Raw genomic sequence first — 14,450 nt, forward strand, 5'->3', positions numbered from 1 at the left:
AGTCGTTCTTTTAGACTTTATTACCAGTTGGTTTTCTGATGTGAGAGATCCGCACAAAGTCGGTAGTCAGAAAGCATACTAATTCGAACCTTTAGTAATGGAGAACATGAGCCGAGGTATGGCCCTGATAAGTATCAGAGAACTTAAGTTACTCGGGTCAAGAACAAGAATCTATAGCCACAATGTCACACCTTTTTTGAAAATTGACGAATGTTACACACGAGGAAACAAAGACGAAGACGAAGATACTAAACGAGCAGACGGCTCGAGTCAAGAAGTTTTATGTTGAAGTTTTCACAAAGGACATGGGCTTGAAGCTTTATATTTATATCAATTGTAAATAATATTTTTCCCCATTTGGTTTTGTATGTATATGTTATTGTATTATGGTATTTTCCTTGTATAACGAGAGAATCGTTAAAATTATTTATTGTTTTCTTTAATAAAATGGAACCCATGCCCTACATTAACCAAACGAATGAACATGAACTAAAGTTTGTTTTTATTTAATTAAGCGAATGAATATGAACATATGTTTTGTTTGTTCATTTATGTACGCGAACTATTTGTTTAGTCTTCAAACGAACGAACATAAATGCCATGAACATGTTTGTTTTGTAAACGACCGAACATGAATACAAATATCCGCTAGATTAAGTGTTTGCGTTCATTTTAAGGTTCATGAACGAACACAAGAATGCTCATGTTTGTGTTTGTTCAGCTCGTTTACATATGCATTCGTTTTAATTTAGTTTAATTTTTTCTTCTAATTTAGTTTATTTTGTTTAGTTGTTTTGGTAGTTCTTTTTTCCTAAAATATGGTAGGTAGGTTATGTTTTCCGTTTTTTCGGTGTGTAATCAATTCAACGATTGAAAATTGGGTAGTGAGTTTATGAATAAAGATTATATATGTGTTAATTTTTTCTCAATAGATTTTGAGTTAAGGTTGATTCGTCTACGCTAGCTCAACCGCAACGCATTGGGTAGTGTTCTTAGACAAGATTTTTTAGCCCGGAGTGGTGAATTTGTATCTTCGGTTAAAGATCGCAGCCCAACTGTTTGTTTGGGTGGTCCGAAACAAACCATTGATCTATCTATTTCTAAACGTTTTGTTTGATTACAATATTTCTGTGTTACGTGCTCTAATTTCATATCATCATTATCTACGTAATTCATGGTGATCATTATACCTCAAAGATCATTAAGAACGATACGACCTCATATCAAGACTATACACGAGGCATGCACTTACGAATACATGACCATAGCTAAGTGTATTCACGAACTATGCACAAGTATGCCATGGCTATATATCTTTATTACAGATCTATATGCTTTTATAGCAGATATAATGACTGATGTGACAAGAGAAAGGGTGGGTGTTCCTGTACAGCATCATGGTTTAGTTATATGCATTTTGCTCCACTAAACCGTCAAATTATTCATATAAATATGTTATTCGGATCATATCTAGGTTCCAAAAATTTAATTATGTTTGACAAATAATTTGAGCCTACGCTCAACTATTCCAGTATTGTATTTCTTCATAGTCTAATACAAGGCAAACTTTTCAGGCCAGTTTTTGTTTGTCTAAACATCACAGCTTTTATAAACCACAAATATAAGGAAGCACAACTTTTAACTTGCAACTTCAACTTTATAATAAATATAAAGCCCATCATATATAATTAACAAACTGTAAATACACAAATTGCCCACCACTCACACGGAACAAGTACCAAACCTTAAGACAGAAATCCATAACACATGTTGATCTCTCTCTCGACATAGACGATGCACTGCCTCCCCCAACTTATTCTCTAAATCGAGACAACTTTGCATTGCACAATCTCAATTGCGTACCATGTATGGCATCTACAGAGTAAAAAAAGTTAATTAGGTGCTGTTTGTTTTTGCAGACATAAACTGTCTGCAAGCTGATTTCATCTGTTTTCATGTCTGCAACTGAAGATGTGGTCTGAAGATCTGCAAGCTGAAAATATAAGACTGTTTGTTTTTATAAGCTGATACTGTCTGCATAACTGTCAAACTTATCTCACAAGATAGAAGTCATTTATTCAAGTTACATCTAGTTTTTAGTCTTTGCTTGCCATGCCGATTTGGTTTTGGTGGGTGGTGGAAGGTGGTGGTGGTGGATGGTGGTAGTGGCGGCGGACGGTGGGTAGTGGCGGTGGATGGTGGTGGTGGACAATGGGTGGTGGTGATGGATGGTTTTGGTTGGTGGTGGACGGTGGTGGTGATGGATGGTGGTGGTGGTGGGTGATGGATGGTGGTGGTGGCGGTGATGGATGGTGGTGGTGGTGATGGATGGTGGGTGGTGGACGGTGGTGGTGATGGATGGTGGTGGTGGTGGCGGACGGTGGTGGTGATGGATGGTGGGTGGTGGACGGTGGTGGTGATGGATGGTGGGTGGTGGACGGTGGTGGTGGCGGTGATGGATGGTGGTGGTGGTGGCGGTGATGGATGGTGGTGGTGGTGGGTGATGGATGGTGGTGGTGGTGGTGGCGGTGATGGATGGTGGTGGTGGTGGCGGACGGTGGTGGTGATGGATGGTGGGTGGTGGACGGTGGTGGTGATGGATGGTGGGTGGTGGTGGCGGTGGATGGTGGTGGACGGTGGCGGCGGGGTACGGGGGTGGTGGTGGCGGCATACGGTGGGTGGTGGTGTTGGCGGACGGTGGTAGGAGCAGTGGATGAGAGGGTGGCTGCAAAGGGAGAAGAGTAGGGTTTTTTTGTGAAGATGTTTTAAGCAAGATTTCCTTGCTTTTCTTTTAAGATGAAAGAAGATAACTTCAGATCTGTTTTAAGAAAAAAAACAAACAGTCTTCAAGGGTAATGTCTGCGCGCCTGCAGACATTAGCTCCCTTGAAGATGTTTGAAGAAAAAACAAACACCCCCTTAATTTGTCTATAAATAAGTTGATTTGGGTTATATTTCATACCTAACGGATCAAACGGGTTAATATTCAACTAAAAAAACAGGTCGGATGATCAAAAAGGTTGAAAGTCATAAAAATGCATAAAACTGCATAAGGCCCGACCCTAAGCTATTTAACACATAAATGTTTGGGCATGACGTTGACCATAAAATAGTGGTTCCAAACTGGAAATTTGTTGGCATTCATAATTCAAGAAGTTTGCAAGCATAAGTGTACAAACCTTGGGTCGCTTTACTGCGTCATGGATTATGTAATACCCTATTGAGAGCATTGTACACGGCTTCTAGTGACACCCCTTCAACTATTAAAACCTTGTCCCTTGATTTTGAGCCAGCTCCTAATGAAACCTGCCTCTTTTTCACCCCGATAACCTATGTCCAATAACAACAATAACAAAACTAAATAATAAATAAAAAGAAACACATAAGAAAAAGCTAATAGAGTGGAAAAAAGTGTGCTTTAAAGTTAGATTCAAGTTTCATTTGTGACATATCATGTATCAGAATCAGTTTTCAGGATGTGGCTAAGAAACTACAAACTTGTACGGTTCCAAGAAATACGTCTATTGATAATACTATGTAGCCGTTCATTTATGAAGTTAATAATTTTATGACATAAAAAGACCATTCAGTCTTAAGCTTACTGAACTCATGTAATCAAGAAGTGCAGCATTGGCTTCTCCATCTTTAGCTGGTGCATCAATTTGTACTCCAACAGCCTCATCATCCAAATCTAATTTTACAACAGTTAGTTAGAAACAGAAACAGAGAGAAAATAGTTTGTTAGAAATAAAATAAAATAAAAGACCTGTGATGGTGGCAACTTTAGAACCAGGCTTTGCGTGTATGGTGACAGAAACGGATGATGGAGGAATGAAACGCATGCATGCAGGAAATTTGGTACTAGAAGCTGCTGCTGCTGGTGGTACCTCTGCTGACTTGGATTTAGCTTTGCCTTTCTTCGCAGGGGCCATTTTGATGATGTATGTTAACAAATTGTTCGCCTGTAGTCAATTTGTCAAATGTTTATTTCTCATCATAAAGTCTTAAATATAGATAATAGCTGAACAAAGTAGTCCATTTATTATTTCTTCTTTTCCTATATTGTTGTTTACAAATTATAATATTTAGAAAGGTGCATACGGGTATTTGTTAGGCACACGGTACACACTTTAAATGATAGCAAAAGCATACAAAACATGGATGCAAAAATTTGTAGAAAAACACCATCAACGTTAATAATGACTATTATAGTTATTATTGGTTTATCAGTATATGGCCCAAGATAGTTTTCTCTAGGGTTTGTTTTATGCATATATTGAGAGTTCTCCTCTGTTGTAACACTTTTACAATGAGCTACAAGACAATAATTATTGGAATTTAATCCTGAAACAGGGCTAAGTGAAAGTTTTTTTTGTTGTATTCCTTTATTTATATTAGTAAGTTTACTGGTTAGCAGGTTAGATTATTTAAACTGTTTTGCAAGTTTAGTTTATTTATTTGAATGTCTAGATTAAACAAGAGGCCTATGAAGTGCCGATCGAGTTTTGGTCAGTTTTCTTATTTTTCTATTCTGTGAATCGATAAAAGCAGGAGCAGGGCCAACAATAACGTCATCTTGGAGGTAGATATGAACGGTACTCGTAGAGCACCAACAGATTTTGTCCTTATCAGTATGATCATGGGATTTCATCTTTGAGATTGATATGAATAATCAAACGGCTGGTAACAATATCAAATTGTCAGTCCTAAAGGTCAAAATGGGAATATGTTCAAGCTCAAGTTGCAGAGGTTGTAGATAGTGGCACACATACTAAACTAAACATGAAAAACTGCAGATAAAAGAACGCTAGACAACCTGAGATAGCAGAAGTCCGCCTGATTATAAGGCAGGCATAATTGAAGTCTAATTTGTGTAGATTGCAACTATGCCGAATGCATAAACAAATTCATGCAACATTATTATATATAATTATAAATCAACTAGTGGCATCAAAATACATCTGGAGCATGAAATCAACAATAAAACCCTAAAATAATGATTTGATTGAAAAGCCTATTAGTATTGGTAACGATGAAAGGGAGAATAATGAGAGAGTAAATGATAGGACTGGAGTGCAAATAAAAGAACGTAAGATGAAATCGGTATCGAGATACTACTCACCCTCAAGAATTGATCGCTCCTGTTTCAGTAGAATGAAAAGAATTGGATTCCTAATTGAATGTTACAACCAAAGGGCTGGCTTCGGTTGGAACTCAGACATTAATTAGTACATCCCCGACCGATTTTGGTCCGTGAATTCGATCGGTTTCTATTATGTTCGTTACGGTACAGCAACTAAAAAATGCCAAGACTCAATACGGTGCTGTCAAATGGTCCATTCGAGACTTAGCGACACCAAACTTGTTATTGTTATAATAATTCATATAATTCTTTACGTAGAGCTTTTTCTTACATCATTTAAACCACCAATTAATTAGCATCCAATTAGTTTAATTAGTTGTTAAAAAGCCTTTTACAGGCCTTCAATTCATTTGAAGCTAATAATCTCTTTCGGTTATAAAACACAAATATCTATACTATGTATAATACAGGAGTGAAGGGCCTCTTAAATTTTAAGAGCTCCAACAAACACTGCTAAATTTACAAGTCTCAATGCATGTTTTAAATTGTTTTTGGGGGCAAAAATATCTTTTTAACATACTTGCATCTTTGGCCCCTCAACTTCACTCATCTTTTGACTATTTAAACAATATTTACATTCTTGGTCCCTTACGCTAAACCAACTACCACTCGTGATTTTTTAAACGGCTATAACTATTTCATACGTTAATATTTTTTTGAAAAAACTACACCATAAAAACGAGACTTTTATTCTCTCTATTTTGAGTATAGTATTGATACACTTTGTGATTTTAAAAAATTCACATGTTCCACGAATACGAGTTAGGAATGGCAACCAAAAGTTCTGGTCGGGCGTGTAACGTTATCGAGTTACAACCACACTGGTTAAGTGTTCGATGTCAAGTTGCATGCGTACCAACATTAGTTACGTGCCGGATTTCGCGTTACACGTGTTCCAAAGTTAAATTTCGTGCAAGTGCTGGTTACATGCGTACCGACTTCGATTACAAGTTCGATGATGTGTTATGCGTGTAGAACTTCATCAAGTTACACTCGTACCGGTACCGGTTATGCGGCCGATGCCGTGTTACATTTGTATTGACATTGGTTACAAGTTGGATGCATAACGATTTTGATTTGTGTGGATTCCAATGTTGGCTTATGCACAGCGGGCCTATTAAGTGTTCTAATGTTGGGTTACGCGCATAGTGGTCCAATTAAGCATTCCATGTCGTTATGCGCATACTAACGTCGGGCTATGCGTGTCACATCAGCCCATTCTGACAAGTTTTGAAAATAACGCTACCTCATTCTAACCCATTTGAAAAAATAACACCATCCCGTTTTGACACGTATATAATCACGCAATTTGTATGATTATGCAATCTGTAGTTGTAATTATGCACATACATAATTACGCATATGCAAAAATAGTTGCACACCTTATATAATAATTATGCAACATATTTTTTAGCAATAACTCATGACTATAATCATGCATGTTATACGCACAATGCATCAAGAAACAAAAAAAATTGGAAAAAAGGTATAGCAAAAAAATGTAGTTTCTTTTTCTAGAAAAAAAATACTTCTATAGTTTCTTAAACACTTAATTTTATGGTTTATTTTTTTATATAAATAATGTCATATAGAAAAGTTATCATTGTTTTAAAAGTAAAAGAATTGTGCTTAATTTAGGTTCTCATATACGGAGGACAAAAATATAAATGTACATAAACTTTGGTAGTTTAAGTAATTACGAGTGTTAAAACACATTAACAATCTTAGAAATAGTTATCTTTTTGTTTAACGTTAAACATTAATTATTATTTCTATGTCTCACACGAATGGAGAACAATAAGGGAGAGACCATTTACTCTATAAATGCAAGTTAAGTCCTTATAACAATTAATAGACTGATAAGTGACATACAATTCTTTAGTTAAGTTTAAGTTTTAAACCATTAACATAATTAAGTTGTATGTTTGATATTTAAGATAATACGTTATAGGGGTGAGCAACTTAACCGTCATAACGGTTAAACCGAACTGATTTTAACCGATAACCGACATAACCAGTGGATTGGTCTAATGAATTTTTAAAAACCGCCAAATACAGGTCGGTTTTGGTTAAAGATAATTTCAAAACCGATATAACCGAACCGATCCATTTATTTAACCAACAATATGCTTGGGATTAACTTCCACCAAATATGTTGTTGGATTATATTATTCTGATGTTTTTTGTTCAACGTTTTTTATCAAATTAAGTTGAATTTCATTGTTGAATTATATAATGTCATTCTTTTTTTGAATATTTGGTATTAATATTATGGATTATATGCTTTGTTAGATTATGTCATGTCATTTTCTGTAATAATTGGCACCAAAATTTTAGTCCCAATTGTTTTGGTTATAGTTAACCGACCCATAACCGACTCACTATAACCTATAAAATCGATTAACCAAAACCTTCGTAATGGTTCGGTTATGGTTATGGCTATCTATTAACCGACATATCAGCTATGGTTACGGGTTTGGCTCAAAACCACCCCAAACCGACCCATGCACACCCCTAATACATTGTAATGTTGAGCCAAATTGAGTCGAGCAAGCCCTCTCAAGTTTAATTTGGAGCCTAGACGACCCAACTTGTAATGAAGTTCAAGTCCTGTCCTGGTCGGGCGTTTAACGTTGTCGAGTTACAACGACACTGGGTTAAGTGTTCGATGTCAGATTGCATATGGACCAACATCGGTTACGTGTCGGATTTCGCGTTACACGTGTTCCAAAGTTAAATTTCGTGCAAGTGCTGGTCACATGCGTACCGACTTCGATTATGAGTCCGATGATGCGTTATTGTCACACCCGGCCCTGAGCGGCGGAAACAGCCGGGCGCGCGCGAGTGGGGATTGATAATTAAGCACGGGCCATTGCAAAACATTCAAAGATTTTCATTGCGCATGAAATGTTTAATACAAATACATTACATTGTTTAAGATTACATAAAAACATCCAAGTATAAAAACTGTTGAAGATTTCCACGCCATATCCCCTTGCGCGGCGGGTACAACCACGCGCATCGAAGGGATAGAACTAAAATCTTCCAAAAAGCTAGTTTTAGATGTTCAGCGTGAGGTGCTCTAAGTGTGACTCCATGCGCTACCTAGTTATCTCCTGAAAGACACGTAAAAACATTTGAATCAGTATAAACTGAGTGAGTTCACAAGTTTTAGTAACTTGATAAATCGTATTGCATCATAATCATTCTGAAACATATTCTGTTAGCATCATTAAAACACATGCTTGGTAAGTCAGTTATATTAACATATTCTGATAAAACCGTTCCGCGGGTTACGCGCGAACATTTCTGGGAACTGTGCTCGTCTGTGTAAGTGGCGCTGCCACTACGAGCTAAAATAATGTAATACCGTCCCGCGGGTTACGCGCAGACGTTTCTGGAAAACTATGCTCGTCTATGCAAAGAGGCATTGCCCCTACGAGCTAAGGATACTGTCCCGCGGGTTACGCGCGAACAATTCTGAGAAACTGTGCTCGTCCATGCAAAGAGGCATTGCCCCTACGAGCTAAAATAATAATTCCGTCCCGCGGGTTACGCGCGGACGTTGTGCCGGAAAACAAGGCGCTCGTCCATGCAAAGAGGCGCGACCCCTACGAGCGGGCTCAAACCCATAGTACTGCCCCATGACCATACTAGGCACTCGTCCATGCAAAGAGGTGCGACCCCTACGAGTGGGTGGATCAAACCAGCAGTCCCTACCCTTAGAGTTCCAATGGTAAAGTGATCACTTACTCGAGTTCTAGCGCACATACATTGAAAACCTTAGATAACCGTTTGCATTGCTCATCATGAAACATAACTTAAACACATAATCGCTTTCATAGCTTGTAAGTATACCATGATAAAACATTATTTAAGTACGTGTCCCTCGCCCCGAAAGCAGTTTAAAACAGTGAAAACAGTGAAAATAGGGGCTGTGAGACTCACCTGTGGTTCTTGTTAAGGGATTAATCGAGATTCGGGTTTTCTTGGTGTTGGCCTCGGAATCGAAGGTCTAGAATACGATCAAATAACAAGTATATATATTAAGATCAAGAAATAGGAGAATACAAGGGTTGGATAGTAGGTTTCAAGGTTATATTCTCGGCTTACCTAGTAACAGGATCGGAGCTGGAAACAATGGATGCTTGGGAAAGGATTAGTGCAAGTTCGTAGTTCTTTGAAGTGTGTTTTGGGTGATAATTTAGGCTACAAATTTATAGGCAAACTCAAGGGAACACAATCCCTTGCTTTAGGGAATTGTAATCTTTTGAAATGATGGTAAAGTATGGAAATTATTATTATTTATTAAAAAGAGTAGAAAAGTAGATTAAAGATTCTGATTTGATATGGACAGGACATGCAGGGCTGTGGCTGGTGAGAGTGGGTGGCTGGCAGTTGACTTTTACAGTTTGCTTTTTCAGTGCTTTAGACAGTGTACAGTAAAAAGTAGTTTTCTGAAACACGCTACCGCCCTCTTTTGGGCGGGGACAATTTCCTTAAATCTGAACATTTTGACTAAGTGTTCTGCGCGTATAACTTGGTGCGCATAGCTTTCTGCGTGTAGAACATTTCTTTGCTGCGGGTAGGTGCGTAACCTTCTCGCAGTTTAGGGATATTTGAGTTTCATTTGTAGATTCTCCAGGTGGTCTTGGTATTTCAACATAGTGATCAGTCATGTTGAAGTCAATTCCATCCTGGAGCTTCAGACAAACTAGCTCTCAACGTTCCCGCCATGCGGGTAGGTTAGTTCCCTTTCGCACGCGCATAAACGATGTAGGATGCACCCGCCTTAGCATCATGCGGGATGGTCAACCCATAGACAACATAACGTTTAAGTTACATGAAAACATAAAGCCAAATCATTCACGCATGGCGCATATAATATATGCTCACGCAGGTTCTTAATATGGTGCGCTCGCGCAGGGCGCACATAACAAATGCACGCGCTGACTATCATGGCGCGCATAATATTTACAATCACCTAATTATTAGGTTGATTACTTAGTTTAAGGGGTTGGGAATTTACCGGGTGTCACATTCTCCCCTCGTTAAACGAATTTCGTCCCGAAATTTAGGAGACGTTGCTGGCAGAAGCCATGTTCTGAAAGAGGTGTGGGTATTTTATGCGCATCTGATCTTCTCTTTCCCAAGTGAATTCAGGCCCACGCCTTGAGTTCCATTGAACTTTTACCAACTTGATTCTGCTTCTGCGCAACCTTTGTTCTTTCCAATCGGTTACGGCTATAGGTTCTTCTACGAAGTGCAGCTGTTTGTCAATATGAACTTCTTCCAACGGTAAAATCAACGTTTCGTCAGATAAACATTTCTTGAGGTTGGATACATGAAACGTATCATGAACTCCACCGAGTTCGGCGGGTAAACGAAGTTTATAAGCAACCGGACCGATCCTTTCCAGGATCTCGAATGGTCCAATGAAGCGCGGATTTAGCTTTCCTCGCTTACCGAAACGGGGGACTCCCTTCCATGGAGAGACTTTCAAAAGTACTTTATCCCCTACTTGAAACTCCAACGGTTTCCTTCTCATATCAGCATAACTCTTCTGTCTGTCGCGCGCTGTCTTAAGGCGATCCCTTATCTGAAAAATCTTGTCTGTTGTTTCTTGGATCAATTCTGGACCAGTCATTTGCTTCTCACCCACTTCAGCCCAGCACAGTGGGGATCTACACTTGCGCCCATACAAAGCTTCGAACGGCGCAGCTTTAATGCTTGTGTGATAACTGTTATTGTAAGAAAATTCAACCAACGGGAGGTGGGTATCCCAACTACCTCCAAAATCGATCGCGCACGCGCGCAGCATATCTTCCAATGTCTGGATCGTTCGTTCGCTTTGTCCATCCGTTTGGGGGTGATAAGCCGTACTCATGTCCAGTCGAGTACCTAACCCCTCTTGTAATGATCTCCAAAACCTTGAGGTGAACCGACTATCTCTATCGGAAATGATGGACACTGGGACTCCATGTTTTGAAACTACTTCTCGAATATATAGTCGGGCTAGCTTTTCCATTTTATCAGTTTCTTTAATCGGCAGGAAGTGCGCTGACTTAGTTAGCCGATCCACAATAACCCATATCGTGTCGTAACCCCCAGGTGTCCTTGGTAGTTTGGTGATGAAGTCCATAGAGATTTGTTCCCACTTCCACATGGGAATTTCTGGCTGTTGAAGCAACCCTGATGGTTTCTGGTATTCAGCCTTTACCTTCGAACACGTCAGGCACTTACTGACATACGTCGCGATGGCGCCTTTAAGATTGGGCCACCAATACAGCGTTTTAACATCTTGGTACATCTTGTCTGCGCCAGGATGTACGGAATATCGCGTCTTGTGAGCTTCGTTTAAAACTTGCTCGCGCAATCCTCCCTTGAGAGGGACCCATATGCGGTTGGCAAAATATCGAGTGTTCCCTTTAAGTTCCAAATTCTTAATCATACCCCCAAGGCATTCGTTTTTAACAAACTCTGGTTTCAAGGCTTCTTGCTGAGCGTCTCGGATGCGGGTAGAGAGATCTGCGTGAATGGTCAACCTTAGAGCCTTGACTCGTAGCGTTTTTATTCGCTCCTTTCTGCTTAGCGCGTCTGCTACCACATTCGCTTTCCCCGGATGATACTTGATCTCGCAATCATAATCATTCAACAATTCAACCCATCTTCGTTGCCTCATGTTTAAATCCTTTTGATCAAATATATGTTGAAGGCTCTTGTGATCCGTAAAGATTATACACTTTGTACCATAGAGGTAATGGCGCCAAATCTTTAGCGCGAAGACAACAGCTCCAAGTTCCAGATCATGCGTTGTGTAGTTCTTCTCATTGGTCTTAAGTTGGCGCGAGGCATACGCTATAACTTTGTCTCGCTGCATAAGGACACATCCGAGTCCCTGGTGTGAAGCGTCGCAGTAAACGACGATGTCATCCGTCCCCTCTGGTAAAGATAAAATTGGCGCACTACATAACTTCTGTTTCAACATTTGAAATGCCGCTTCCTGATTCTCGCCCCAAATAAACACCTTGTCTTTCTGAGTTAGCGCGGTCAGAGGTAGAGCTATCTTGGAGAAGTTCTCAATGAAGCGTCGATAGTAGCCAGCTAGTCCAAGGAATTGCCTCACCTCAGTTGGGGTTTTTGGCGCTTCCCAGTTTTCGATGGCTTTAACCTTAGAAGGATCGACGTGTATTCCTTTCTCGTTTACAACGTGACCGAGAAAGTGAACTTCTCTAAGCCAAAACTCGCACTTGGAAAACTTCGCATACAACTTTTCTTTCCTTAACAATTCCAAAATCATTCTCAGGTGTTGCTCATGCTCGGCCTTGGTTCGAGAGTAAATCAAAATATCATCTATAAACACAATCACAAACTTGTCCAAATATGGTTTGCATACACGGTTCATCAGATCCATGAATACAGCCGGCGCATTAGTTAGCCCGAAAGGCATCACTAAGAACTCATAATGGCCATATCTGGTTCGGAAGGCTGTCTTTGGCGCGTCTTCCTCATGGACCCTAAGTTGGTGGTATCCTGACCGTAGATCTATCTTCGAATAATAACTGGATCCCTGCAACTGGTCAAATAAGTCGTCAATCCTCGGTAAGGGGTACCGATTTTTGACTGTCAGCTTGTTCAGCTCCCTGTAGTCAATACACATCCGGAACGAACCATCCTTCTTCTTTACAAACAGTACTGGAGCTCCCCAAGGTGAAAAGCTTGGGCGTATGAAACCCTTATCCAATAGTTCCTGTAACTGATTGGATAGCTCTTGCATCTCAGATGGAGCTAAGCGATAAGGCGCTCGAGCTACTGGCGCAGCTCCTGGGACCAAATCAATATGAAACTCGACTTGTCGCGGCGGCGGTAACCCGGGCAAATCTTCAGGAAAAACTTCTGGAAATTCGCGCACTACTGGTAAGTCTTCAATTCTTCGCTCATCTCCTTTCTTTACTACATGCGCCAGGAAGGCGTAGCACCCTTTCCTTAGGCACTTACGCGCCTTTAGGCATGAAATCAGTTTCGTCGCAACTCCCCTTCTTTCCCCTTGAATCATCAAAGTTTCTCCGTTCAACAGTGGAATCCGAACCTGCTTCTCATGACAAACAATCTCCGCGAGATTCTCGACCAACCAATCCATACCTACCACAATATCGAAACTTCCCAAATCTATTGGCAACAAGTTTATATTGAACTCATGACCTCCCATGACTAATACGCATTGCTCAGTCCTTTCATTCGCGCATAACTGCCTACCATTGGCTAGTTCTATAGTATAAGGTTTGTCTAGCCTACTGGTCGCTAAGCCCAGGGAGTTTTTAAACTCATGGGATATAAAACTTAGGTCAGCGCCAGTATCAAATAAGACAGATGCATAATGACCGTTAAGCAAAAACGTACCGGTTACCACATTCGGCTCTTCCTTTGCTTCACCCGCGCCAATCACAAAAGCTCTCCCGCGAGCTTGGTTTCCTTTCTGTGGGCAATCCCGACTGAAGTGTCCAGGCTTCCCGCATGCGTAGCAGCTGTCGCTCGATCCAGCTTCTCTGATGCGACAATTCATCGCCTTGTGTCCTGATCTGCCACATTTGGCGCATTCGATTTTTGCGCATTCACCCTCGTGGTGATACTTGCATTTGCTGCACCATGGGCGAGGCCCGCTGTATCCTTTCCTTGATGGTTCCGCGGCTTGAATCGCGTAAACCCTTGTGCTTTCCTGCTTCTTGGGCGGTGGCTGCTTGAAGTCTGACCCTCGGTGGGAGTTCCATTTCCTCTTGGAGTCAGAGGTTCGCTGCTCGTTCAAGCGAGCGGTCAACATACCCGCACGAACCGTATCCCTTGTAAGGGTGATGGCTCGCGCAACCGCCTCGTCAAAGGTCGGAGGTGCGGCGGCGTTGAGCGGGACTCTAACGACAGGAGGTAACCCAAAGATGTACCTCTCGATTTTCTTTTCTTCTGTGTTTGCCATGTCTGGCACCAGCTGGCAAAGCTCGTTGAAACGATTGGTGTAGGCATCGATATCCGTTCCTACCATGGTGTGGTTCCAGAATTCTTGTTGCAAGCTCTGAATTTCTGCGCGAGAGCAGAACTTTCTCATCATCATTTCTTTCAATTCTTCCCAGGTCTTGTGAAGAGCAATTTCTCGCCCCAAAGTCTTTACTTGGAGCTTCCACCAAGACGAAGCTGCTTCTTGGAACATGCAGGTCGCGTAAAGGACCTTTTGGTTTTCACTACATCCGCTGATGGAGAGAACTGTCTCCATCTTGTCAATCCAATTGTAGAGCCCAATGGCTCCTTCGGTGCCTTTG

General features: G+C 40.7%; 1 protein-coding gene across 1 annotated transcript; it reads right to left on the reverse strand.

Moving 5' to 3' along the window:
- Positions 1 to 1,794: 1,794 nt before the first annotated feature.
- On the reverse strand, positions 1,795 to 3,970 carry LOC143616676 (uncharacterized). Its single transcript, XM_077089439.1, has 4 exons — positions 3,766 to 3,970; positions 3,602 to 3,690; positions 3,179 to 3,329; positions 1,795 to 1,875 (listed from the first exon to the last, which is right to left on the reverse strand). The coding sequence occupies exons 1-3, from the start codon at positions 3,929 to 3,931 to the stop codon at positions 3,198 to 3,200; spliced, it is 387 nt and encodes a 128-aa protein (XP_076945554.1). The 5' UTR covers positions 3,932 to 3,970; the 3' UTR covers positions 1,795 to 1,875; positions 3,179 to 3,197.
- Between the last annotated feature and the right edge of the window lie 10,480 nt (positions 3,971 to 14,450).

This window comes from Bidens hawaiensis, unplaced genomic scaffold (genome assembly GCF_021521415.1).
Source record: "Bidens hawaiensis isolate Kalapana, Puna unplaced genomic scaffold, B.hawaiensis_p1.1 tig00002307_1, whole genome shotgun sequence".
Classification (NCBI taxonomy): domain Eukaryota; kingdom Viridiplantae; phylum Streptophyta; class Magnoliopsida; order Asterales; family Asteraceae; genus Bidens; species Bidens hawaiensis.